A 26,196-nucleotide genomic window follows, 5' to 3' on the forward strand; every position below is an offset into this window, starting at 1 on the left:
TGTTACTAACCCAGCCCCACCAATGTGCAGATCTGTGCCTTCCTTGCGACAGATGGATTCATCCTGTTCTTTTACATTTTAACCATTCAAATAGAACTTTGCTTTTGATTTTGGTCTATCTCTGCAATATATTTTTTTTAAAGCGAGTTTTTGTGGGCTCACTCCTCGCCAAAGCGACTTTTGAGAATGTGCTCCATCAAGTCGAAGGCCAAGGTGATGTCAACTAGGATCCTGCTGTCACGGCTGGTTCTGGTGGTTTCCCTCAACTACATACTTAAGACCATGTCGAAACTGGTTTAATTCCCATGCTTTTTGTCTCCCGGGAAAATCTTGCAACTCCAGAGTTTTAGACACCCCTATCTTTTCACAGAACTGTAGTACCTACCGTTCCTCAGGAAGAGCGCCAGGAGAGTGGAAATGGATTTTAAACACTATTAGTTTGTACTGCAAAGACTCGGCTTTGAAAACCCCTTACTTGGATATATGTTCTTGCAAGGCAAAGTGATTGTGGCTGCTTATACGGCATATACTTACACCACAGCTCACCAGCATCCCCCAATCCTGGGAACTATAGTTGCAATTCCTGTAATAAACGTAACATTTCCAGAATTCTTTAAATGTATGGTGTGTACACAGCCTTTGCTTCAACTGCTTCAGGCTGTAGTGGCTCTGACCTACAAGCCACTTCCTTCTCAGGCTCCCGTTTGCTTGGTTGAGGGTCTTGGTTTTGTGAAAAAGCAATACCATATCCAAAAAAAAGATGTACACACACATGCCATTTAAAAACCCATTTTGTTAATTTATTCTGAGCACAGAAGGTGGGTGGGGTTTGCTTTTTTTAAGGCTGCTCCTCCGGTTCATGAAGGTTCTGGTTTTGGGGAAAGGGAGCGAGAGAGAGAGAGACTGAGACTGTCTTACCGTATGCTAACCTAGAACGATTCTTTCCACACTTTCACCCTTGTGGATGCTGCTGCGGCCTCAGGCAGTAGGGGGGAGAGCAGCTTTTTAGAGCTGGCCTCCAGGTTCTTCACCCAAGGAAGCAGCTGCACAATTCCAGCCTCGAAAGGAGGAGGCAGCAACAGTTTCTCTGCCTGCAGCTGAAACCCAGCAGAAAGCAGCTGCCCTTCAACTGCCTTTTGTCAAGCTCCAAACGTGGTGGTTTTATATTTATATATATAAATAAATATCCGGTCCAAAAAGGGGGGGGGACAGCTTGGGTAGCTTGGTCTGTGCTTTTTCAACTTCTGTACACAACCGCTCAAAGAAGGATCCAAAAAGTCCTATATACAAACAAGCAGGCAAGTCCAGGGCACGCGAGGCCCAGGTAACAACGCCCCTAGAGGTCTGTCCGGCTGACGGTGCCTGCTTTGATAGCCGACTGGAAAATGTCTTCTAAAGGGCGCGTGGCCACCTTGCCTGATCCCCATTGTCACAGAAAGTGAGGTGGAGGGTGGACGTCCTGCAAGCAGCCGTTCCTTACTCAGGTGCGCAGGCCTCACCACTTTCCTCTTTTGCTCCAGTCCTTTGGGGTGAAGTGCAGACACTTGGAGTCAATGCGCAGGATTCGCTTCAGCATGGCACGTTCATGTCCGTCCACAATGTCCTCGGAGAGTGTCAGGATATACTGGCCCTAGAAGGGAGACGTGTTTTGGTTGTTAATTTTAAACAAAGATTCTAGTCCTCAGGATGGGGATACAGCTATACATGAAACACTGCTCACTCCCACCACTTCTGTGGCCACCATGGTTCAGCTCCTGAAATCCTGCATATTAAATACCTCTTCAGAGTTCCTGGCCCTTTTTGTGACAAGAGGTAAATCTGATGTGGTGGGGATCCAATATCTCCCTGTCCATCCCTTTTCATGGAATCAGGAAAAACGAGCGTCGTCTTTAAAAAAATGCCTGAAAGCAGGCCACAGTTCTAGCTGGTTTATCTTGAGGGGAAGGAACATGTTTCCCCTGCCACCCCCATTACTGCAGGTGGGGAAAACTGAGGCCAACAAACTGTATCACTTTCTAGTGCAACTCCCTACCCCACAAGAAATCTCTGCAGTTTCTAGTCTTGCAATCTTCACTGTAATACTATTCCCCTACCCCCACAAAAAATCCTTATACCTTTTACCCTATAGCAGCCTTCTCCAAATTGGTAAGCTACATATATCATTGGACTCCCAACACTCATTTCCCTGACCATTAGCCATGCTAGCTGGGGCTTGTGGGAGTTGGGAGTCTAAAATATATGGAGGCCATGGGTTCAGCAAAGGCTGCCTTGCACAGCTCCTCTACTCCTGGCCATGCCACTGCAAAGACATCAGCCACACCAGCATAAGCAGAGCAAGTTATGCAAAACTGCATAGACAAACTGCAAGAACCTTCTTAGCACACAACCTTTTGTTGTTGTTATCCCTCCATCAGCTGAACACATAAACAAAATTCACATGCAGACACATCCATCCCAAGATAGTGTGTCCTCCATGCAGAGCTGGTTCATGTTACTATAACGCTTCCCTTCTCCAGGATGAATTCAGCCCAAAGGTGGGGAACCTGAGGCCCTCTAGCAATTGTTGGGACTTCCAAGTTCCATCAGCCCTGACCATTGGGCTAGGCTTGCTGGGGCTGATATTGGTTGGGAACCTGACAACACCTGGTGCGGGAGACACAATTCCCCATTTGTGATTTAGGCCATCTGTGTCTCGGTTTGCTGGGAGCTCTAAGGAACCCCCAAATTGGGAGCCCAAACTTGCCCATTAAGCTCCATTAAGTGACCCCTAGAAATGTTGGGAGTCTTGCTGCTGCAGAGCACATTGCATGGCCATTCATTCAGGCCTGCTACCTTGTAGTAGTTGATGAGGTTGAGGTATTGCAGTGTCGAGATGACATCCTCCTTCTTGATGCTTGTGATTTCGCTGATCTCACTGGAAAGGAGGAGAAGAAATGCTGAGTGCAATCCAAAATACAGAAGGGCCAGCGAAGGAGGGAGGCCAGTCTTACTACCTTAGCACGCACCAGAGGCAGTGAAGTGGGCCACCTTATTGTTTCTAATCAGTTTTTTAAATGAAAGTTTTCAACATAGAATACAATAAAAGCCAAACTAATCTGAATAAAAAATAAAACAGAAAAGATAGAAAAAAGAGAATAAATACAAAGTCCTCTGTTAAGGATACATCTTATTTCAAACGAAAGTGAGCTCTCCCGGCTCTACTTGGGAGCTTCCCCCTGATGGACTTTTTCTTGTTTTTTGTCACATGAGGTTAGAAAGTCACAGGTTATGTGCTAGTGCAGGCATCCCTAAACTTGGCCCTCCAGATGTTTTGGGACTACAACTCCCATCATCCCTGACCACTGGTCCTGTTAGCTAGGGATGATGGGAGTTTTAGTCCCAAAACAGCTGAAGCGCCAAGTTTGGGGATGCCTGTGCTAGTGGCTACACACACACACACACACACACACACGGCTAATTTATGTGGAAATGACCTCACACACCATTGTCTTCCCCATCACAACTCCCTCCGCCCCCCTCCAGCTATATGGCAAGCTGGAGGGGAACATGATTTTCTGGGCACCTCCCACACGGTGTCTTCTCCGCCCCATGCAAAAATTAAGTGGTGAGGGGTTGCCATCAGCACTGGTAAGGGCCACACTGAAGGCCTCCCCAAGGGCCTCATGCAGCCCAGAAGCTGCCCATAGGGGTTTCAGTAGTGAACTTTCATTACTTGGACCTCACTTGATAGTGATCTGCGGACGCTCTCCGGTCTCCGATTTGAGGTTCATGAGGATCTCGAGGATGGTCTGGGACCAGTAGCTGCGATAGGACAGGAGTCCCAGGTCCGATAGAGGCTTCTCTGGCGTGCCCGTCTTCCCTTCCACCTTGGAGAGCTCGTAGCCTTGAGGGGAAGGAGTGAGGCAGTTTGAGGGGGGCTGCGAGAAGATCCCGGTGCACAGGAAAGAACGAGGCGGCGGATGGAAGAGATGGCTAAATCAGGGAAATTTCTACCTATCTGTCTCAAGCCCCGGAGTTTAAAATGAGGGCCAAGAGGTGCCCTCGACCCAAATTTTAAAGAAGCGAATTTCCATAAAATAATGAAAATACAGGACTCGTCTGGTGGAACTGGGAATCGGCAGGATTAGGAGTCTTTCCCACAATGTGAAATTGGGACTGCCTACTCCATGGAACAAGCACTTTCTAAAATAAGGAGCATTTCCTAGCTGGTGGGCTCTCCCTGGTAAACTAGGATATAACTTTAAGTGTCTTAATATGCTTCACCGTGAGACTAGCAAACATCACAGCAACCTCAAACAGGCTGTTATTTATAGCAGTGCTCCCCAACCTGGTGCCCTCCTCAGCCTGCCGCAGCTGGATTTTCTCCGCACAACCCATCGCCACCAACAGTCTTGTGGAGAAGCTCCTGCAGTGTTTTTGATATGTTAATATTTCTAATGCATTTTTAAAATATGTAATTGAGTATTACTTGTAAGCCACCTATGTAGGATTTCTATGCTGCAAGTTGGAATATAAATCTGTGTAATACACAGATAAAGCAAGCTTAACTCTGGCTTTGTTTGTTTTAATAAGCAGCTGAGTTGTCAAAGCAGGATCTTCAAACCAAACTACCAAAAGTGCAAGTAAAAGACTACTTAGGCAGCACATTTGGGGCGGCTAAGAGGGCACCTCTCAGGCCTCTGTGTGTCAGGGAAGAGACTTGTCTCCTGAGAATGTCAGGAATGGTTGGGCTAAATCCAGAAAAACAACCTCTGGGGATATAGGAGGGTTTGATTTAACAACCTGCCAAGATTCAAATGGAGGATTGAAAATGGAAAGGGACTCCACTTACTGAATTCAATCAGCAACTTTCCGTAGCCCCGTCTCTGGTAAGGGGGCAGGGTCAGGATACAGGCCACGTTGTAGTCCTCCGTAGATTCCTTCTCCTGCAGGTAGTGGCAAAACAAGCAGTGTGTTAATTTTCACTGGCGGAGCTGTTCCAGCCCTTCCAACGCTGACCCTCCCCGGGATCCCCGACATTGGCATGACAGGAGATTTCCCCTCTCTCCGTCCCTTGTCAAAAGGAAGCTGTTTAGGTTTGACCACAACTAGCGTAATGGCCATTGCATCAGGACAGTGCCCGTTCTTTGGTTTCATAACTACTGCAAAATTCATCAACGGTAGGCCCTTAGCTTTTATTTTATAAACCAAGTTTCTAGTCCTTATGGCTGCAAGGAAAGCCTTGAATGAATGAATGAATGAATGAATGAATGAATGAATGAATGAATGAAATATTTATTCTCAGAGGCAGGACAAAACATAAAAGGATGAGGATGATAAATATCAATACAGGTTGGCCCCTGGATACATTGGCAAAGCAAAGAAATTATTGTGAGCACTCCACAAAATTTCACTAGGGCTGAAAAGAATAGAATTCAGTCAGGTAAAACTCTCGGCTCATGGTGGAAACTTCAGATCCAATTCAATCGGAACTGTAACTAATTTAAGAACTTGGATGATATTAAATGTATTTGAAATAGACAAATGAATTTTACACATACCTCATGCAAATTAATATTACATTAACACGTTGTCAATTTAGAAATTCTTAAGATCTATCTGATGTATGCGTACATTAACTTTGCAACATTACCTTGGAGAAGTAGCCGACAATGTGGAAACCTTTGCTGTCGTACTCTGTCATTACGTAGAAGAGGAAGGGATCTGTGTCATAGTAGAGGGTTTTGTGGTCCAGGAAGCACTTTGCCAGGAGGCAGAGGTTTTGCGAGTAGCTCTGAAAAGGGGGAGAAGAGAAAGAGATATGGAAAGGGTAAACAAGCACGTTCTTGAGAAAGGAGGGCTTGAGATTCATCTCTAGCAGTGAGAGGTTGTGGGGCAAGACTGGACTGGAGAGGGAGGGAAATCACAAGCCATTTCAAATATGAGGCTATGAGCATTTCCCCCGCTCAGCTTCACATACGGTGTCTAGAAACCCAATGCTTCCTCCAGGGAATTTAAAATGCATTTTTCCCAGTTCCAAGGAAAGGGAAATTTGTGTGTGATGCTCACTCCATTACACCTCTGGAAAACCAAGGAAGCAAGTGGAGGGGAGAGAAGACAAACCCAGAAATTTCACTTCCAAACACCCCCTTCACCCTCCCCAAGCACTGAGCACATGACCTTTGCTTTTAGATCAGTTCCAAGACTTTTAAAACATGCCTGTCTTATAAAGTGGGGCTGAACCTCCACCCCATCTGCCCACCCACACAGAGACTACTTGATTGGATTGTTTCCCTCCCTTCTACAAGCACGCAAGGAAAATACTTTTGCTATGAAGGACTGAAAATTTCGCACTGCTTCTCTGCTGTTGTGAATGTCTGTCGTACCAGATGGGACACCCATCTGCCTTGCCTAGTAGTTCAGACCTCAAGTTATGTGGCTCGGTTTTGTACCTTTTTCGCATTTGGGTGGGTGGGGGGAGCAGGCAGCAGGGAGGGCCAAATTTACTGTTGCTTGCAGAAGGCCCAAGGTTCAATCCCTGGCACCTTCTGTTAAAAGGATCGGATGGAAGGGGACAGAGAAGACCCTGGAGAACCACAGCCAGTCAGAGGAGAGAGGGTACTGGACAGGATGAAGAAACCGCCTGCTCTGGCATTTGGAGGTTTGTAGCTTTACAGGGAGAGACCGTAGCTCAATAACAGAGAAACTGTTTTGCATGCAGAAAGTCTCAGGTTCAATCCTTGGCTTCTCCAATTAGGAGGAGGAAAGATTTCTCTGTTTTGAGTTGCTGGAGAGCTGTTGCCAGTCAGAGCAGACATCACTGGAGCAGACTAGATGGCAACCCCCACAGCGGCTGAGGCAGTTGGGAGTTGTAATCCAACAACATCTGAAGGGCAACAGGTTCTCTCCACCCCTGCGCTAGATGAAGCAGTCCCAACTTCAAATGTTTGTGTGTGTGGTGGATGAGACGTCTCCAGCCACCAGCCATCACCAATGTGCTCTCCATCCCCATCTCCCAAAACAAAACCCCAGCAATCATCGTAGAATCAGCTTTCCTAGAATCCCTGTTTCATCTGCGCCCAACAACTGCTCTTGCCTTGTTCTTCCGCCCATCAATCTCAAAGAAGGAGATCGTCCCCTTGCGGTAGATTTCGTTCCCTGGCGGATGCCTCAAGTCACACTTTGTCTGCAAAACAGAAGGATCACAGGCTGAACTCTCGTAAACAAAATTAAACCTTTCTGGGTCCTTTTGATTCTAGGAATTGCATTTGGGGGTCAGGGACATAGGACAGGTCAGGACAGGCTGGAGGGTGTGGGGAGGTGAAAGCTCAAGATCCTACAGAGCTGCAGCCACTTACCAGGCTTCAGCACACACTACGGATTTGTGTCTGGAACCAATGATACTGCTCTCTAACACGAGTTAACTGCTCCCAGAGCAAATGCCAGGTGGAGGGTGGGGATTCAAGAACCTACTCTTTAGTGGAGCACACACACAGGAAACACACACGTGTTGCAGCTTCCCTCTTTGGAAGTCCAGCAAGGGGCTCAGGAGTTCTCTCCCATGTTTTACACAATTGGATGGTGCAAAGCAAGCACACACCGTTATCATTTCAATACTGACTCTGGGTTATACAAACTTTTACTGAAACAGGAACCAAACGGGCAGCTCGGTTTAAGATTAGCACGGAGCCAGGACACAGGTTGGGTTAGAGAGGATGGCACCTGGCAGAGAATATGGGTGAAGCCCCCTCTCCGCTCTGTTTCAGCAAAATATAAAGAACTGTCCTTAAAAGTGATTCATGAACTGGTATAGAACTCCCAGAGGCCTGTTAATCATATTTTCATTTATAGTCTCTGGCTTTTAAAGAAATCAATAATTTTGAATTGTTCTCTTATCCCTTCTGCCAAGCTTGCATCCTTACCTATTTTTGAGGAAGCTGATCTTAATATATATAATAAAGAGCTAATTGCTCATTTTGAGATGGCTGCTAGAGCCACAATGGCTCGTTTCTGGAGAGTTCCAAATGAAGCCAATACTTCTTTTTTTGTATTCCAAAGTTTGGGAATTTGCTTTATTAGAAAAGCTGACCAACAAACTATGCATTTCCAGGGGACAATGTAAAAAGGATAGATTTATAGATAGATTTGCAGGGGTTTGGTTTGATTTTATTACTTATGTCAATAAGGAAGAACACTGCCTGCTACCTCCCTCTGCTACTCAATGGATTTGGTTGATTCAAAAATATGTGATACTATTCCTCTTTAAGATTCATCCAACCCATGACAATAATGGGTTTTATTTTATTCTATGTTTAAAAGTGTACTCATTTTATTTCTGTTGTATCAGCCTGATTTGTATTTTTTGTAATCATTGTTGTAAGCACAATAAATAAAATAATAAAATAAATATATCGACTCCCCGAGTGATTGTAGGAGCTTTTTGAGATTCTGAGTTGCACAGAACTAATGCAATCAGGAGGCTTAAGGAGCAAAACTGCTCCAAGTCCTGCTCCTCGTATAAAATACCCCAGGAGCATGTAGAAAACTAGCCTGCAAGGGTGAAGAAGCAAGCTTTCTCTGTCTCTTTTCCCTCCAGTATGTTCCCATAGGGGTGCACTCAAACAAGCCCAATCTCATCTGGAGACGTTTTGCCAATCAGAACTTCTGAATGCACAAAGTGGCACGATGGGCATGTGTAGCCTGCAAGGCTGTAGTTGAGATGTGACGGTAGGCAGACCTATCCTCCAATAGGCAGGAGAAGGCCAACAGGTCTACTAGTCTCAATAGGTTTAACCTCCAGGAGGCTGCGACAGGCAGAAATCCCAGGCTAGCATCAGGTCTACCAACCCTGGGCAATGGGTCTGCAGAGATCAGTAGATCCCCATCGACAGGTCTGCTGAGCCCAACAGTCTCCAGGCATGTCCGACAGCCAGTTGGGATGGTACACCTGCCTGGCCTCTGACTCTGCAGGCATAGGCACAGTATGGCATTGGACTTACCTACCTGCTATAATGTCAGACCAGGCATTAGGTCTACCCAGGCCAGAGACCAGGTCTACCAACCCAGGAAGATAGACCTGGTGTCTTGAGAAACAGGTGGGTCTGGGCAACTCAGGGTGTTCTTAGACCTGGTATTCCAATGGGAGCCAGCAGGCACAGTCTCGGGCAGCCGCTAGGTGTTGGCAACAAAGAGCTGGCTGAGAAACAGAGCAATCCAGGCTGGCAGACTTTGGGTCCCAGATGACAGGCTGCCCAAACTGGGTCCTGGGACTTACCAGGTGCCTCTGAAGACATTTGAGGCTCTTGACGTACTTAAGGCAAAACTCGCAGAGGTAGAGGACGGGGAGGGTGGTGAGCTCCTGAGGGTAGGGCGAGAAGTACCAAGGCTTCAGGCGGTGCCGCCCCAGTTCAATGCACTCAATGTTTTTCATGCGCGTGATGATGTCGTCGTGGCTGCGGTCCGAGACCAGACTGCCTGTCATGCGTGGGGCTGAGGGGATGCCGTCTGAGCTGTCCTGGGAGTCCTGCTCACAAAAACCGGGGGGAGGCGGGAGATTCTGGATGAACGAGGAAGAGCCACATATTCCTTCTTCCAGGCTGGTGCCCCCCTGGGAAGCAGGCTGGCAGGCACTACCCCAAGCCCTGGCACTTACCTCATCAGTGCCAAGGCAATTGGATTTCCTCTTCCTGCCAGGCTGGGCAGCCACCGCTCGGCGTGCGGAGCCATTCTGGAAGACAAAAACGGGGTCAAGGAGGATGTCAAAGAGAGCAGGGGAAATTCACTGCCCAGGCCCTTCCCACCCCTCTCTCCAGCTCATGCAGAAACAGGGTTAGAAGGCACCTCAAAAATAGCTCCAGAAGACTCACTGAGGGACAGAAGCTACAGCAAGAGGGAAGAACTTTTTGCACCCTGAGGTGACTCACCCATCCAGGCAACTTTTGGGGGGCTGCCTGTGGTGGGCAGGGCCAGGAGAAAACGTGGGTGGAGGAACAATGGTTAACTTACTTATACGTTCCTCTCCACCCTGGCACCCAAGAAGCATTATGAGAATTCAAGGACACATGCTAGCCAAGCAAAAACAGTCACAGAGGATGCAAAGTCAGGTTGGTGAGAGGGTTCTAAGGACAAGACAAAGAGATCTGGAGGACTGCTAAAGAGGAAGGCAACACATCCATCCCCCCTCTCTAGGTCACAAACCAATTTGGCTTGGGAGGTATATTTATGTTACTACATCTGTAGCTCATCTCCCTTTTCAGAAGTCAGTGTGGTGTTCTCAGGTAGGCCTACATTCCAGACAGTGTCCTGCTTGGACTGGTGCCATGTGTTCTATGGGTCAACGGCACACATTGGAGCACGAATAAAATCCAGCCGCCCTCCCAAAGGAAAAGCTAAAATTCCACGCCGTCTGCTTGGGTCTCATGCACACACACCCATCCCCTTGTGCTGTTCTGTAAGTTGAGGTCAAAATCAAATGTAGTTTTGCACAAAGGCAAGGATTTAGATTTGGTTTCCTCGTTAAGAAAACACAGCCTTTCACCGACCTCTTGTTTGAGTAGCTGGAGGAGCAGCTTCTGCATCCTGGGTGTTTGTGGAGACACTCACAGGCTCCTCTTCAGAACCTGGCTCTCCCTTCCTCCACAACCCCCAACAGGCATAATCCCTTACCTAGTCCCATTCGTCCAACAAGAACCACTGGAGGTGGGTGTGGAGTGGCTTACCTGGGGGAACACGGATGCTTGTGTTGTCTCGGTTGGGGTGGGGATGGGGGTTGCTGGAGAAACTACTTCCACTTTCCTCTTCTGGAAGAGACAGAAACAAAGCAAGTTACTTCTGGGGCTGCCCATCCCCTTCCTCAACAGCCACTAATACGCTTCCAAACACACCTCCATGTGCCCACTCAGTTCCAAGCCGAGATCCCCACTTGCATGTCCCATTGCAAAGAACATAGTGACTTTGACCCACAGCCCACACGGGGATTGGGCCTTGCAGGGACCCCCTCAACTACCCCTGAAGTGAGTAGCAATGAGGGACAGGGAAGGTCATACAGGGGGCTATGGCTCAAGTTCATCTGCTTTAGGGCCTTCATAATCAATCAAACCCACTGGTCCATCTAGCTCATTACTCTCTACGCTGATTGGCAGCAGCTCTCCAGGGTTTCAAAAAGTTTTACTTGAAGATGCTGGCGGTTGAACCTGGGAACTTCTGCACACAAGGCAAGTGCTCTATCACTGAGCTCCGACTCTTCTGAATGTTTACAGAGATTACTTGTCCCCCACCCTTGGGGACTCAGTCCTGCTTTGTACAGCAATCTTCTGCAGTCAGTGGAGCATGTATTGCTATCCCAATCCCACATCGGGGGGGGGGGAGAGAATCCTTCCACAATGGAATATCTGCTTCTATGCTCACAGTTTTCTCCCCACCCAACATTCAAAGTACGATTCAAATTTATAACTTGCTTTACAGCGAGGCTGTGAAGCAAGGAACCTGGGGACTTGGGGGCGGATGAAGTGGCTGTATCAGCTAAACTGGTTTCAAACCAAATAAAATTTCCAGGGCACGTAGTCAGCAATAAATGGATGTCTAAGTAGTATTTTTAGTGGGGCTCCATGGTCATTCACAGGCTCCAGACCCTGAGTGACACTCAAGAGCTGAAGAAGTGTGCATGCACACGAAAGCTCATACCAAGAACAAACTCAGCTGGTCTCTAAGGTGCTACTGGAAAGAATTTTCTATTTTGTTTCGACTATGGCAGACCAGCACGGCTACCCACCTGTAACTCAAGAGCTTAGTTCAATGAGTAATATGGTTTTGAATGCCAGTGTGCATAGGGCACTGCACTGGAGGCTTGATTTGAATCTGTTCTTTATTTCTTTGGTGTTTTTCCTGTGGGGGGGGGGGGTTTCACCTGCACTACTCTTCTTTGACTCGGGAGGGAAGAGAGTGCCCTCTCAAGATGAAGGCCAGAATGCCCCCGGGCTCCTCCCTTGGAGGCCTCCCTTGCCAGCCCAGACCTAGCCCAACCCCGCCCAGCTTGTGCGGCCTCTTGAGAACATGCCGGGTAGACAAAAGACACAAAAGAAGCGAGCCGGAGCGGCCGAGCGCCGGTTCGTACCGTTGAGCGATGGTTTGGCTGGACGCAGGAGCTGGAGGAGAGGGGTTGGTCGGGCGAGCCGGGGACGGCCTCCCTCTCTTTAGGTAGGTTAAAACGGAGGGTTATCTGCACCGGAATGGGAAGGGTTTTACCGCTGGATGGAGTTGCGGCTGGTTGTAGAGACAGATCCAAGGTCTTCCTCTGAGTGGGGGAGGAAGAGGGGTGTTACCAACACATGGGTGAGGGACAAGGGGCGGCACTGCCGCTCTGGGGAAGGGGGCAGGGACCACCATCCCCATACGCTGCAGCCTGGGCAGCACAATAAAAGGACACAAGGGACAAGACCGGAAGGAAACCACCAACACTTCCAAAGGCCTCGTTCCTTATAAAGTCTCTGTCCTTGGCCCAAAGAGACCTGGGGGAATGGGATGGGGCATCAACCCCAATGCTAATAAAAGCACTCTCTTCCCCAGGTCCAGACTAACACCACCACCCACCGACCCCTTGCCAGATCACATCCTCCCAAAGCCTCCCTCCCCCCCCCCAGCCTCGCATTTCCTCCTACCACGTCACGTTCCGGAGAGCTGGGCCGTGATCCAGGCAGCCCGTTCTTGGTGGGTGTCTTTGCTTCCTTTTTGGGGAACTGTATCTTCTTCAAATCCAGCCGGTCATGAGTCACCCATTCATCCAGACGCTTGTTAACTGCATGGTTCAAGGCAAGGGATAATTTTCCCACCCCCATCTTTAAGGAGGAATGAGGTGATGATAAAAGCAGGGCTCTGGATCGCTATCTAGCCAGCAGCAATCCCTGTTACATCCCCCATCTTTCTAGGCAGTGCACCAAGCTTCTGCCTGTCTTCCCGCCTGCCTGTTTACAGTGGCTGCCAGCTGTCTACTTTTGGTGACCAGATTTCATTATGTACACATACACATCAAAAGCAAAAGCAGGTCCCAAGGGCTGGAATGAAGAGTCCATGCCTTTTGGCTAACCGTGGTAGCCACATCCCAACAGGGGAAGGATGGGGTCTTGTTTCTGGCCCAATACTGAGTCCCAAAAGCATTCTCAGATTGTTCCCAAAGTAAAGCATGAAGTCAGCAACAATCAACTCCAAATTTTTTTTTTATTAGGACTGGTTCTGATGCTCAGCACAGATGGAAAGGAAGTTTACCCATGCATTCACACACCCCTGCTTAGGATGCTGGTTCTGCTGTGAGCAGTATGGGCAGTCTGATGGAGAACCTGTGGCCCTCCAGATGTTGTTAGACAACAACGATAATCAGCCCCAGTCATTGGCCAAACTGGCTGGGGTGGAGCCAAGCTGGCTGGGAGTTGGACTCCAGGTTCTCCATTCCTGCTCTGGGAAAAGGCTGGTCTACTTCCCCATTTAAGTGGGTAGACCAGTTTTAATTAATAGTAATTAAAAAATATTCTTCTTTCAATTTCTAAGTATCCTGAATATGTTTCAATAACCTTTTGCCTTCCCATATGTTCTTCATCATTCCTATCTGGAAAAGCCCATTTTCTTTTTATGATTTCATCCTGCCCACCCTCCAAATGGATTTGTCCCCATCTACTCACAGTCAATGTAGTGAACGTAGAAAAGTTTTCGGCCGCTGATGTCCTTGACACTAAGTATTTCAGCCAGTGCTGTTGAAAGAAATAAATATATTATCTAAGAGAATGTGAAGAGAGAAAGAGAGGAGACCACTTTGTGGACCTCTGAAAAGTCTACTACTAAAAGTGTCAGGAAGACTCTCTTATTTGGTATTTCTGCGATGCAAATGTTATATCAGTGGGCCTGAATATTTTATTTAGAGTTTAGTTTATAGCTCTGGTCTGCGACAAGGATCCCTGTAAAAAATTTATCGCAATCAATGTTCTCAGTCTGTGAAATGTATTAAGAACTAATGTGAGCCTAGACAAGAAAAACTCAAGTTCAAATCCTGGTTGTAAGACTAGATGGCTGAGGGCACTACTCTTTCTTAACTCAATTTATCTTTTCAGATATGAAAAGAGTGCTCTAAACAAATGCTAGCCCTGAGCTGCATTGCCAGTAATCACTGTCATGGATGTACCCAAATACCAAATTCTGTTACTGGAACTCATCACTGACAGAAGATTGACAAATAATGGGTGGGGATAAGGGCGAAGATACAAAACAGTTTAGAATATGATTTCGCCACAGATACTTGGACTTCCTTTTGTACATGGAGAACAAAGTGTTTCATTCTGCAATACCTTTAATAAAAAAGTCATCAAAACCTGTTGAGATTAATAAATTCCACTCACTCCTTTCCTCCACTGGAGACTCCCCAAATTCCCAGAGACCTCTAGGCTCCTTGACATCTTGATTGTGGCGGCACTCAGAACTGCACTAGCCTCCAATGAATTAAGTAGAACATATTTCTGAGATGGCATAGGTAAGACTGTGCTGTTGGTCCCACCTCATCTTGGCCCATATTTATAGTTATACCAGGCCTTTCATCCAAGGAGCAGAAGGTGATACATACAGGTCTCCCTTCTCTATTTTTGTCTAAACAACCATCCTGGAAAGTAGGCTGGACAAGTGTTCTTCACCAGATTTTGCCTAAACTACCACTGCCATCATTCCTGTCCACCAGCCAAGCTTGACTAGGGCTGAGAGGAGTTATAATTCAGCAACATTTGGAGGGCTGAAGGTTCTCCATACCTGGACCAAGATTACAACTGACCCCAATTCAATCACTGAGCATTATAGGCAGATGAGGAATTGAACCTGAGTCTTCCCATGTACCACACTCCAATACACCGCAGTATGCTCTTTCACAGCCTGACCTTAGACCTGACACCCCTGCGGTGCTGGCCCTCAGCCTCACCAGCCTCCTTGACTCCACCCTCCCTCCATCCATGGCTTCGCCTCCAGCTTCTTGTCCATGCTAACCCTACCCAAGGATCATTGTAAACAGATAATCATTTCCCCCACAAGGTGAGAGATCTCCCCTCTGTGCCATGATGATGTCTGGCCCATAGCTGTCAACTTTTCCCTTTTCTTGCGAGGAATCCTATTCGGAATAAAGGAATTTCCCTCAAAAAAAGGAAAAAGTTGACAGCTATGATCTGGCCCCGCCCCTTGGGCCTCCGCTCCGCCCCTCCCGCCATGGCCCCGCCCCTCACTCACGCCACTCGTCCTCGTTTTCCTGGTTACGGCGCAGCACGGGGAGGCGACAGCCCTCGGTCACTTCCTCCTGCAGGAGTTAGAGAAAGATTAGCAGAGGGGCCAGCAACCCCAACGAGACCCCCACCCTGCAATCCCCGGCTCTCAACTCACCACCTCCGCCATCTTGGACCCTCGCCGTTAGCCGGGGCCTTCTCTTCCGGCATCTACCAAACAGCGGGTGGGGGGGGGGAGAAAGAAAGCGATCGCTTCCGGTGTGCCCCAGATGACAACTTCCTATTTTGCTTTTGTCCTTCTATAGGCTTCTTTCCAAACTCTATGATCGTAGAGATCATAGAGTTCTTTCCAAACTCTATGATCACGTGACAAGGGCAGCCAGCCTGAGCCCGCAGCAGAGAAAGGGAAATAATGCTAGTTCAAGTCTGTCAGAGTGACAGGCGTTGGTGTCACGTGGTGTCCTAGGAAGTGACGCTAAAACGCTTGGCACGTGATCTGGCAGCCCTCTCAGAAAACGGAAGTTGTCATTTTTGTTGTTGTAATCTGTATAGTATGAGCATTTATGACTTGGCAGCCAACCGACTCTGTCTCCCATCACCTCCACCAAGTACAATATTGGCAAATTATATTAGGCTGATCATTTATTTATTTATTTTATTCATTACGTTTATATACAGTGCTGCCTTTCTGCCAAGGTACCAAAGCAAACTATGTAAGATTTCAGACTGCAGCTGTGCTGAGAATTTTGGAATATAAAACACAGAAGTTGGCTGCAAAATTAACCAACCCTTTCACCAATAAACGTACACCAATTCCCAGTTTGGATTTTGTTGTTCTGAGGACCACTAAAGCAAAGTGAAAGCAATCACTTGGGATGTCTAAATAAAAGAATCTGCCTTTTGTAAATTCATCAGGCTAGTCTACTGTGGCAGCTGGCCAAGGTTTCAGCCAGAGAACAGTTTTTCTATCCCTGACTATCTAACCCTTTTAACTGTAGATGCCAGGGATTGAACCAGGGACTTTTCACTCTACTACTCAAGGCTCTCATTAACAGATAACACTGTGTGCAACTACCAAGCTGGTTTTTTTTTTTTTTTGGCCCATTACAATTCCATTCCATACATAGATAAAAAGGAAGACCTTCGTTAGTTGAAAAATAAGCAAATAACCACAAAATAGTAAGCAAGCTTTTGCATATGCATCTTTAGGGATAGACATAATTTGACCAGAAAACTGCTCCTAATACTAGATGTGTGTCTGTGTTGGCAGTAGTCACATGGAGAGTGAGGTGAATGCATTCAAGGTGAATGCATTGAAGTGCTTTTCCTTTTCATCATAATAAAATAATATTTTCACATTTCACAGATAAAAATAGGAATACTAGAGGATACCCAGGTTCAAATCCCCAACTCGATTATGAAGCTCACTAGGTGACCTTAGCAATGGATAGGGAATCATGTAGACCAGTTTGAGCTCCTTGCATAAATGCATAAATGTGATAAATCAGGGCCCATGTCTGAGGTTGGCATTGTCAGGTACATGCTAAGGGTTTGCAGAGCCTCCTTGCACTGCTGAAATACAGATAACAAGCTATAATTTATGATACTGATAACATTATGTAACTGATGACTGCTTTTCAGAAAGCATTTGCTAGGCACCCAAACAGTCTAATTAAAGAGTGCAGGGTAAAACCTTTGCTCCAGAACCAAGAAAAAATAAACAATCCTGGCTTAAGTTTTGTTTTTAGTATTTATTCATTTATTTTAAAAACAACTATAAGTATTCAGTTTGAAATTTATTGAAAGGTGGGCCCTTGTTTTTACATTTATGGAAAGTCCCTCAAAATAGAGAAGATAGTAACAAGAAAAGTAAGAGGATAAATGTTAGTTTAAAGGTTTGTATATGTTTCTTTTTATTGTGATTGTTTGATTATGTTTTTGTATTGTGTTTATGTATTGTATTTCGTATTTTTATATTGTGAATGTTGTTGTTTATGTTATGTTCTCTCTTTGTCTTAATAGAAAATAATAAAATCTTATAAAAAAAAAAAATACATTTATGGAAAGTAAAGAACAAAAAGTTGGGCGCCCCCCTAGTCCCAGCGTTTACCCGGGGTATGTGTTCCTTTGGATAAAATGAGGCACAAGAGACTATAGTGACTGAGATAAATGGCTTGTTCACATAAATACAACCTGAGCCTAGGATGGAAGTGAACACAGTATTAGATCACCTGCATCTCCCTGCTTCTCTCATAGATTCAGCCAGCTTGATTCCAGAGCTATGCTCCCCAGTCTCTGGATGGCAGCAGCTCCAGCCAGCAGCCAAGAGGATTCAATCCTTTGTTCCTCCTCCTTATAACAATATATTTCCTTTTAATTCATTCCTGGTATTACATAGCCTTTGTTATGTTGCCTCTCCACCCCGCAACCCCTTCATAGGTCGCCTCCTTGCTTTCCTCTCCTTTTTTTATTTTCTGAGAGGCGCATGAGAAGCGAGGATGTTGGGACGCACAACGCTTCTTGTGCTTGCATACTTTTTAATTTCTTATGATCTAAATACCGCGGCCTTGACTCATAATTTGGGCCTTCAATAAGATCTCAGGGCGCTTCACAGAATAAAACATTGTCCTCCGCAACATAATACTAATAAAATCTTTATTACTGCTTTTTTTAAAGAAAATAAAACCCAAAAGGAATACAGGTTAGGCTCTCCTCGGAGGTTCCCTTTCCCTCCCGAACCAGGTTAGGAACTTGCGCCCGATCCCTTAGGCCCGCGATTTGCATAAGAGGCGGGCGGGGAGGGGGGGTGAGGATGAGCGCGAGAGGCGCGAGCGAGAAGCGGGGCGAGGCGGCGCCTTCCCGGCAGGCGGCGGGGTCACGTGGGGCGGGGTGGCGGTGGTTCCTCCGGCCCCGAGGCGTTGCTGCTGCTGCTGCTGCTGCCGCCGAGGTTCCAGCGGAGCGGGCTGGGTGCGCCTGCGTGTCTCGCCTCCGCCGCCGCCTGCGAGCGCCCTTTCCTGCCTCGCCGTAGTAGTAGTAGTAGTGGGACTCGGGGGGCGGGGAGGGAGCCTGGGCCTGCCGCCTACCACCGACGGCTTCTAGGCTGGCTTCTTTCCTTCCTTCCTTCCTTCCTTGGAGGCGCCTCTTCTCCTGCTCCCGAGGGCCTGCGTGGCGGTGGTGTGTCCCCCGCACCTTCCCCATCCAACTGGCATGGGGGACTCTATGCCCCAGGGGGGCTTCCAGGCTGCCAACATGGACGGTGAGTGCCTTGCCTTCTGCTTACAACCTCCTTCTCAGTTGTGGGTCCGGGGGTGGGGGGCATCTTTGCCTTTCTCCCCGAGATGTGGGGCTTCCCCACACCCGCTTTAGTGGAGGGAGGAGGGCTGTGCATTGTCCTCCTCCCTCCACTTTGTTGTTGTTGTTGTTGTTGTTTTCCGCGTCGCAACGCATTTGGCAACACAAACGCATACTTTGCCATTAACAATTGATACACAACTCTTCCTCCGCGTCGTCGTCGTTGTTATTCGCTTACATTTGAAATCATCAGACTACTTGTGCCATTAGCAAATGATACAAAACATTAACAAATACACACAGAAACACGGTTTGGTGAGTTGCATGCAGTTATGGGTCGGATCCAGTGGTGCTGGCCCTGCTCAGAGTAGGCCCAGTGCTTTCCCCCAGGGGGTACTCAAGTGTACGCAGTACTGGGACCTTTTTTTTAAAGAAGAAAAAAACTGAGTAGACCTCAGGTATCTGAAGAAGTGTGCATGCACACGAAAGCTTATAGAACAAACTTAGTTGGTCTGTAAGGTACTACTGGACAATTTTTTTGTATATTTTGACTGTGTCAGACCAACATGGCTACCATCTAGAACTGAGTAGACCTGTTGAAAATAATGGCAGTGTTTTTTGTTTTTTTAAACCACTTTCCCTCAGCTGTGAAGTTCCAAATTGAGTTACAGCAATGTAATCGTGCAAGTAAAACAATTTTAGATGCAACTATTAAAACAAAGCAAACCTGAGCAAATGTAGCAGTGTACAGAGCAAAACAAAAATGGAAGATGAGATGGGTCCCACAAAAGTGCCTTACCTGTCAAAGGCCAGGGTTAAAAGGGTGAGTTAGGAAGGAAGAGGAAAATGGTTGGTCCTCTGTTAACAAATAATAATAATTTTTATTAGTACCCCACCCATCTGACTGGGTTGCCCCAGCCACTCTGGGTGGCTCCCAACATATATAAAAACATAATAAAACTTGGAAGGTGTGAGGTGGGATGTCTCTGATTTGGAGGAGTGCAATAAATGAAATGTGTTGCTAGCGTGTGAAAAGATCCAATGATCCCCAGGCATGCCTCTCCAGATGGTGGAGGTGTCAGATGCCATCCTGGCACCTGGGCATCTTCACTTGGTCGCAAGTGGCCTATAGCCAGGTGCAAAATGAGCCTAGCGCCTGGCTGATTTCAAGAGGGGGTGGTATTTGGTTGGGAGTATTTCTCTTGCAGCAGGGGCACTCTCTGAGTTGGGGTGAGAGGATGGGCATCTGAGGAGGAAGTTTGGGGGGGGGCACACACCATGCACACTTTGTAGGTTTCTGATGAACAGCCTAGGCCAACCTGGTGCCCTCCAGATGTTTTGAACTACAACTTCCACCAGCCAGATGTAGTTCAAAACATCTTGAAGGCACCAGGTTGGCCAAGCCTGCTTACAAGTTGGACCTGTGATTGGTTCCTGGAAGAAATTGCTCCTATGTGCTTCACTAATGGCTCCTTTCTGTGTTGTTTCCTACTGCTGCTCTTTATCCTTTGTCTTCAACTGATAAAGCTCACAACTTGGATTTTGCTGTTGGAGCTGGGGGTGGGGTGGGGAATTAACTTGTAACAGAGGTTTGTCCCCAAACATGGCTGGTCCCGAATGTTTTTAGTTGGTTATCCTTTCTGGGTTATTTAGTGCTGGTTGATGTGCAGTGATATTTGACTTTCTGTAGTTTTGTAGTAATTACGGTTTATGTAGCCTGCATGCATCTTAAGATCTGTTAGATTTCTTCTCAAATTTACTCTTCTCAAATGTACCTCAAGCTTTCATGAAGGGGGGGGCAGATAAATGTAGGGATCCTCTCCTCATGGAGGGCACATCTGGTGTACACATTGCAAGCTTTTTAGGTGCCAGCTGAAGACCTTCCTACTTGCTCAGGTATTTTAGATTTTTGATGATCTTTGGAATGTTGCTCTCTTCTGTTTGTCTTTGTGGGGCGTCCTAGTGGCCGTCATCAGCATTCGAAACTCCCATTGTTCTAGGAGCAGTTTTGTGGCAGGGAATTTCATTAATGCGAGCAGTTTCTGAGCTCTGGGCGCAGTATTGTGCCTAAAATTTCAGATTAAAACTACCACTGACGGAAGGAAAGCAGGACCTTTTTCTGCCTCCCCACTTCCAGCCACTCTCTGAAGACTGGAGAAGGGACCCTCATAATATTACTAGGTGGGTGGGCAGGGGAAGTATGGCTTTTTGTTTTGTTTTTTTGCAGTGTTAGGATGTGGACAAGACCATGTGAAAAATGAAGATAAGATTTTAGCTGCAGTTCATTCATTTTCAGCTTTGTATTATTGTTATTAAAAAGTGTGCCTAGACACTCCATTGCGGCGCCCATAACCTAGGTTTGAGGTGCCATTTAGCTCTTAGCTTTCATATCTCACGTTTCTAATATTGGCCATCATATCTTGCTGTGCTGTGTGTGAATGTGCTCAGTATACTCCTCTGGGTTCTATCCAGCTGAGTTTTACTCCAGGTAGACCCCTTGAAATGAAGAGTCCTCAGTCAGTCATCTCATTCATTTAAATGGACCTACTCTTGGGTGCGACTACTGGTAATGCAATCCTAAACTGTCAGTGTTTTTAATGAATGGCAGTGATGCATGTTTGCCCTCTAACCAATTCTTATGTGCCAGAGTGGGAACAGATAAAGCTGCTCACCCTTGCCCAAATAATTCTTCCCTGTCATCATGATGCTGCCTTTTAACAAAGGTAGCCTATGTATGTTCCCTCCACTAGAGCCCTGTGAGGTAGGCCAGGCTCAGTGATAGTGACTCGCTGAAGTTTGCCCACCTGAGTGTAGATTTGAACCTGAGAACACCCCCCCCCAGCCCTAGTCTGCAACTCTAAAGCTCTCTGCGCTACTGGCTCTATGCTGCAACAAATTCTGACAGTCAGTTGCACGAAATGAAAAAGCTGTTCCTTTTCTTGGTCTTTTACCTCTTGCACCTGCGGCTCTTGCACCTGCGGCCCTCCAGGTGTTTGTTGGACTCACAACTCCCATCAGATCCTGCTAGCATGGCCATTGATCAGGGATGATTGATTGATTGATTGATTGATTGATATATTTTTAAAAAATACACTTTATAGTAAAAAAATATTGGGGAGGAGGTTGCCTTAACAATGGGAGATGCAGTTCAACATCTGGAGGGTGATGGGTTCCCCAGACCCTGCCTTAGGCAGTGGGGAGAAACAATATTGTACACTTTCATAATTTCAAAAAGGAACATCAAATTACAAAAAATGCACTGTTTATTAAAACTCTGCTGTTTGTTTAGAGATGGGGACTCTCTGGACCTCCGGATGTTGTTGGACTCCCACCAACCTCAGCTGAAACGGGCGTTGCACATGGATTATGGGAGTTGTAGTTCACCAATATCTGGAGGGCCACAGGGTTCCCTGTCACAGCCTTAGTTGATGTTCCTGAATCACAGATGTGATGGCTCTGCCTACCACGGTGAGAAAAATAAATGTGCTAGGGCTGCGAGAAGCTGTTTGGTCCTGTTAGCTTTGTGTTGAGGCATTGATTGATTATTATTCCATGTATATCCTACTGTTCCTGATGAACCATAATAAGCCAGCAACCCTGGGTTATTGTGATGTGTGAACACAGCTGCTGCTTTAGGTAGCTTGTCTAGCACTGCCATCAACCCTAGGGAGCGGGAAGCCGGATTTTGACCTGCAGGCCAAATTTTTATCTCGCATACCCTTCATGGGTCGAATCTGACATCACAATGACATCAGGCAGTGATCAATGATCCCCAGGACATCAAAGCATTGCATGACACTTTTAAAGAGGCCTGCATGCTGCTTTGAGGCACTGCTGATCAGCAGATTTGGAATCACTGCTTAGCTACTGATGGGCCCTGACTTCAAGCCTGTGCTGTGCAGGGATTGGCTGCACAATTGAGTTTCCCACAGGGAGCTCAGTTGCCCAGCCAATTGAGATGCATGTAGGTAGCTGTGTTGGTTTGCCATAGTAAAAAAAAAAAATATCTGAAGAAGTGTGCATGCACACGAAAGCTCAAACCAAGAACAAACTTAGTTGGTCTCTAAGGTGCTACTGGAATGATTTTTTTATTTTTTATTTTTTTATTTTGTTTTGCCAGTTGAGATGTTTCTGTACCTACCTTGCATCTGATGGTGCATTTGACATCTGGCATGGGGGGCAGGTGGGTGTGGTTTTGGGAAATTGGTCTTGGTGAGCCAAATGTGGCCCGTGGGCCAAAGATTCCCACCCTAGTTTATCCTGGTGGTGGAGGCTGCTGGGGATCTTATGCATCTCTTCCTGGAGCTGCCAAGGGCTGAAGTCTGCACGCAACTCCTTGGGCCATGGGCTACTATCCTATGTTTCCCACCTGAAACTCTGCTCACCAGCCCCACATGTGCAGGAGGTGGTGTTGTAGTTAATGCAGTGGTGCGGAGAGTTGCTAGCATTTAAACTAAGCAACAGGCTCCGGGGCTCTCCCACAAAGCGCTAAGCAATTTGGCACGGTGCTGTTTTTTAGAATTCAAGCCAATGAGAAGGATTTGTTTTGGGGAAAAGCAAAACTCAGTCAGGCAGGAAGTGCTTCATCTTCTGGCCTTTCCATGTCTCTAAGTCGCAGGGCAAGATAACTGGGACCTGTTCCAAAATGGGCAGGCCTAGCTACAGCATAGCTCCGAAGGCCCAAATGCCTACACCCTTATTCCTGTGCCTCAAAAGAAAAGAATGGGCAGAATTTCTGGCTTAGTTTTCCTTGTGCGCCTTGACAAGGCTATGCCAGTGACCAGCCCTGACAAGCAGGGACACTATGTCCCTCTATTTGTTGCTGGACCAAAGCTCCCACCATCCTCTGTCGTTGCCCATACTGGCTTGGGCTGGTGTACTGCAACATCTGTGGGCACCAGGCTCCTTATCCTTCCTCTAAGCCTGACCGTACCTTATTTACACTGTTTGTGTGGATAAAGTGGATGGGAGCTACGAAAAACGTTTGCCGCTCTGAGCTCTTTGGGATAAAAATACAGTGGTACCTCCAGTTGCGGACGGGATCTGTTCCGGAGCTCCGGTTGGATCCCAAGGTTTCCGCAACCGGTGGGTCCGCTTCTGCGCGTGCACGCGTGGCGAAACACCTCCGGGTTTGCCGCTTTTGCAACCCGAAGTTTACGTTACCCGAGGGTAACGTAAGCCGAGGTGCTACTGTAATGAAATAGTTGGTGGTGAAGACAAATAATGTTGGGCTATTGATCAGAGCTTGCGGTTGTGGAGCCTGTACAGTTTGCATTTCTGTAACCAGCATGAAATCAGAGCTTGGTTGCTTCCATCTGGAATTAGGTGTCATTCAGTGTTAGAAGCTCAGATATATCATCCAATTGCCAAATGGCACCTTAAACCTAGGTTACAGAATATCTAGGCACCAGGGGCGTCGCTAGGGGGGTGCGGTGGGGGCGGCACGCCCCTGGGCGACAGGGGCGACAAGCGGCGGGTGGGGGCGACAAGCGGCGCCCCTCCCGCCACTCCCCAGGCAACGCCGGTCACCCCGGGAGCAGCAGCGCTGCACGGACGGGGTGCTCCCTCGGCCGTGCGCTGTTGCTCCCGGGGCGACCGGCGGCGCATGGGGTTGACAAGCGGCAGCCCCTCCCGCCATTCCCAAGCGCTGCCGCTCCTTCCGTCACCCCAGGAGCAACAGCGCACGGCCGAGGGAGCACCCCATCCGTGCAGCGCTGCTGCTCCCGGGGTGACCGGCAGCGTGGGGAGTGGCAGGAGGGGCCGGCGCTTGTCAGCCCCACGCGCTGCCGCTGGCTCCGCCCCCCCCCCGGGAGCAGCAGCGCACGGTGTGTGCGGTGCTGCTGCTCCTGGGGCAACGGAGCGAACGGCAGCACGTGGGGGTGACAAGAGGCAGCCCCTCCCACCATTCCCACGCGCTGCCGCTCCCTCCGTCACCCTGGGAGCGGCAGCGCACGGCCCGACGACGGAGTGCGCCTGCACGCGCAGGCGCACTCTGTCATCGGATCGCCGCTTCCACAGCCTCCTTTTGAGCCGGAGAGCTTAAAAGCGAGCTCTTCGGCTTAAAAGAGGGCTGCAGAAGCGGCGCCGGCACCCCCGGAAGCGCCCTGGGGGCGGAGCGTCATGACATCACAATGTGATGTCACGACGCCCCACCCCCGGGGCGTTTCCTTTGCCGCCCCGGGTACCGCGGAGCCTTACTCCGCCACTGCTAGGCACCATTCCCGACCCCCCGACCCCCCATTGATGGTGGTTGTTGTCCATTTCATTTCTGTATCACTTTATATTTTAAAGAACAAATCTCAGAGCTGTTTACAACACATTTAAGACATCAAATAAAACAATGCAGAATAAAACAAGTCCAAGCTTCAAGGGAAATAATTTCGAACACTGTGTCATTGCAAAGGGGTATGTGCATATTCTGGAGTTCATTGGAAGCTCATGTGAACAACTTCTCTGAAAGACCGTCTTTGCCAGGGAATTGGTTCAAATCTGTGGATCTTGCTTAGTGTGCAAGGGTAGAGGTGGGAGTAGGACAGATCCTCACATTCTCCAGCAGAACCTCTGTCCTCTACCTTTGGGGATGGAATGCAGGGCTCTGGCAGAGCACACACTTTGCATGAAAAATGACCCAAGTCTAGCCGCCCACGACATCTCAAGGCAGCAGGATTAAGTAAAACTGAAACTCTGGGGACAGTATTGTGTGGACAATACTGAAGCAAATGGATCAATGTTCTGATATGCTATAAGGCAGCTTCCTGTATTCCTATTTGGGAAGAGCTGTTGCTCAGTGGTAAAGCATGTGCTTTGCATACAGAAGGTCCTGGGTTCAATCCCCTGGGAATCACTGGCACCATGCAGGGATTATGTGGGGGGCGAGTGATTCGGAGAAGAAAGTTTTTGAAAAGCATAATTGCAGTGCAGAAGTCGAGCTACTGCGTGGCTTGAGAATGTAATCGGTAATTGGATTCTGACTGTCGGTGTAGAGACCCTGCTAAGGGTGTGTGGTGGAAACCCTTCTCTCTCTTCTTCTTCACCTTTACAAATAGCGATGTCCCAGATGTGGTTTTTTTGGCGGTGACCTGCATTTGGTAGACGAATAAAATCTGACGATGATGATTTCATAGAATTGTAGAGTTGGAAGGGACCACGAGGGTAATCTTTTGCAATGCATGTGTCTTTTGTCCAACATGGAGCTTGAACCCACAACCCTGAGATTAAGAGTCTCATGCTCTCTACCAACTGAGATATGGACAGTAATGGGATGAGGGGGTGCACACAAGCCTTGTCATGCGTAGGAAGAATAAGTTGAGGGGGCTGCACCATTGTGTCCACAAACATGCTCCTCTCACATCTGCGCATTTGATGTGCATTAGAAGGAGTTCTATGTAGTTGCATTGATGCATGTGTGGAGCTTCCTGTGGGATGGGGCCCTGATTGGGCAAGGCTCTCTCCTCACGTAGAGGAGCTCTGCACACTCAAAGCAAATTGGCACATATATAGAATGTGTGTGCATCAGGTCTGTATGTTAAAACTCAATAAAAAAATGTTTTGGAGGGAAATATGTACATAATGTCAAATGCATGGAATTGAGGGGGTTAGGGATGGTGGGAGAGGGGCTAGCTCACAGGGACCCCCACAACCCCCCTCTGCACATGCTTTGAAGTCACCCTTGCGAGTTCAGATT

At 47.7% G+C, this 26,196-nt stretch overlaps 2 protein-coding genes across 7 annotated transcripts in view; one reads left to right on the forward strand and one right to left on the reverse strand.

Moving 5' to 3' along the window:
* Positions 1 to 775: 775 nt before the first annotated feature.
* Positions 776 to 15,508, reverse strand: KAT5 (lysine acetyltransferase 5). Of its 5 annotated transcripts, XM_033174486.1 has the most exons (14): positions 15,379 to 15,507; positions 15,229 to 15,295; positions 13,650 to 13,718; positions 12,636 to 12,772; positions 12,092 to 12,271; positions 10,698 to 10,778; positions 9,632 to 9,706; positions 9,254 to 9,502; positions 7,076 to 7,165; positions 5,633 to 5,773; positions 4,832 to 4,925; positions 3,724 to 3,883; positions 2,833 to 2,914; positions 776 to 1,630 (listed from the first exon to the last, which is right to left on the reverse strand). In XM_033174486.1, exons 1-14 carry the CDS (start codon positions 15,388 to 15,390, stop codon positions 1,496 to 1,498), a joined length of 1,572 nt encoding a protein of 523 aa, XP_033030377.1. In that variant the 5' UTR covers positions 15,391 to 15,507; the 3' UTR covers positions 776 to 1,495. The 5 variants fall into 5 exon arrangements, with proteins under 5 accessions (XP_033030377.1, XP_033030379.1, XP_033030375.1 ...); XM_033174488.1 differs by lacking the exon at positions 12,092 to 12,271 and having other exon boundaries at positions 15,379 to 15,508; XM_033174484.1 differs by having other exon boundaries at positions 9,254 to 9,706; positions 15,379 to 15,508.
* A 2,575-nt stretch (positions 15,509 to 18,083) lies between these two features.
* The window catches only part of RELA (RELA proto-oncogene, NF-kB subunit), a 33,465-nt gene continuing 25,352 nt past the window's right edge, over positions 18,084 to 26,196 (forward strand). The window contains exon 1 of one of the 2 annotated variants that reach the window (XM_033174507.1): positions 18,084 to 18,477. In XM_033174507.1, the coding sequence (XP_033030398.1) occupies positions 18,429 to 18,477 (49 nt within the window). In that variant the 5' untranslated portion in view covers positions 18,084 to 18,428. The remainder of the gene's footprint in view (positions 18,478 to 26,196) is intronic. The other variant, XM_033174506.1, reaches the window with a different exon arrangement.

Source organism: Lacerta agilis, chromosome 17 (assembly GCF_009819535.1).
Source record: "Lacerta agilis isolate rLacAgi1 chromosome 17, rLacAgi1.pri, whole genome shotgun sequence".
NCBI classification, from domain to species: Eukaryota; Metazoa; Chordata; class Lepidosauria; order Squamata; family Lacertidae; genus Lacerta; species Lacerta agilis.

Bases quoted from the DNA above. Each gene is read 5' to 3' on its own strand.
- KAT5 (XM_033174484.1), bottom strand. The intron at 12,272-12,635 runs GTAGGAGGAAAT...TCCCCCACTCAG, and splicing joins GCTCTCCGGAACGTGACGTG to AGGAAGACCTTGGATCTGTC. The intron at 1,631-2,832 runs GTAGCAGGCCTG...TCTCCCTTCTAG, and splicing joins ACCTCATCAACTACTACAAG to GGCCAGTATATCCTGACACT.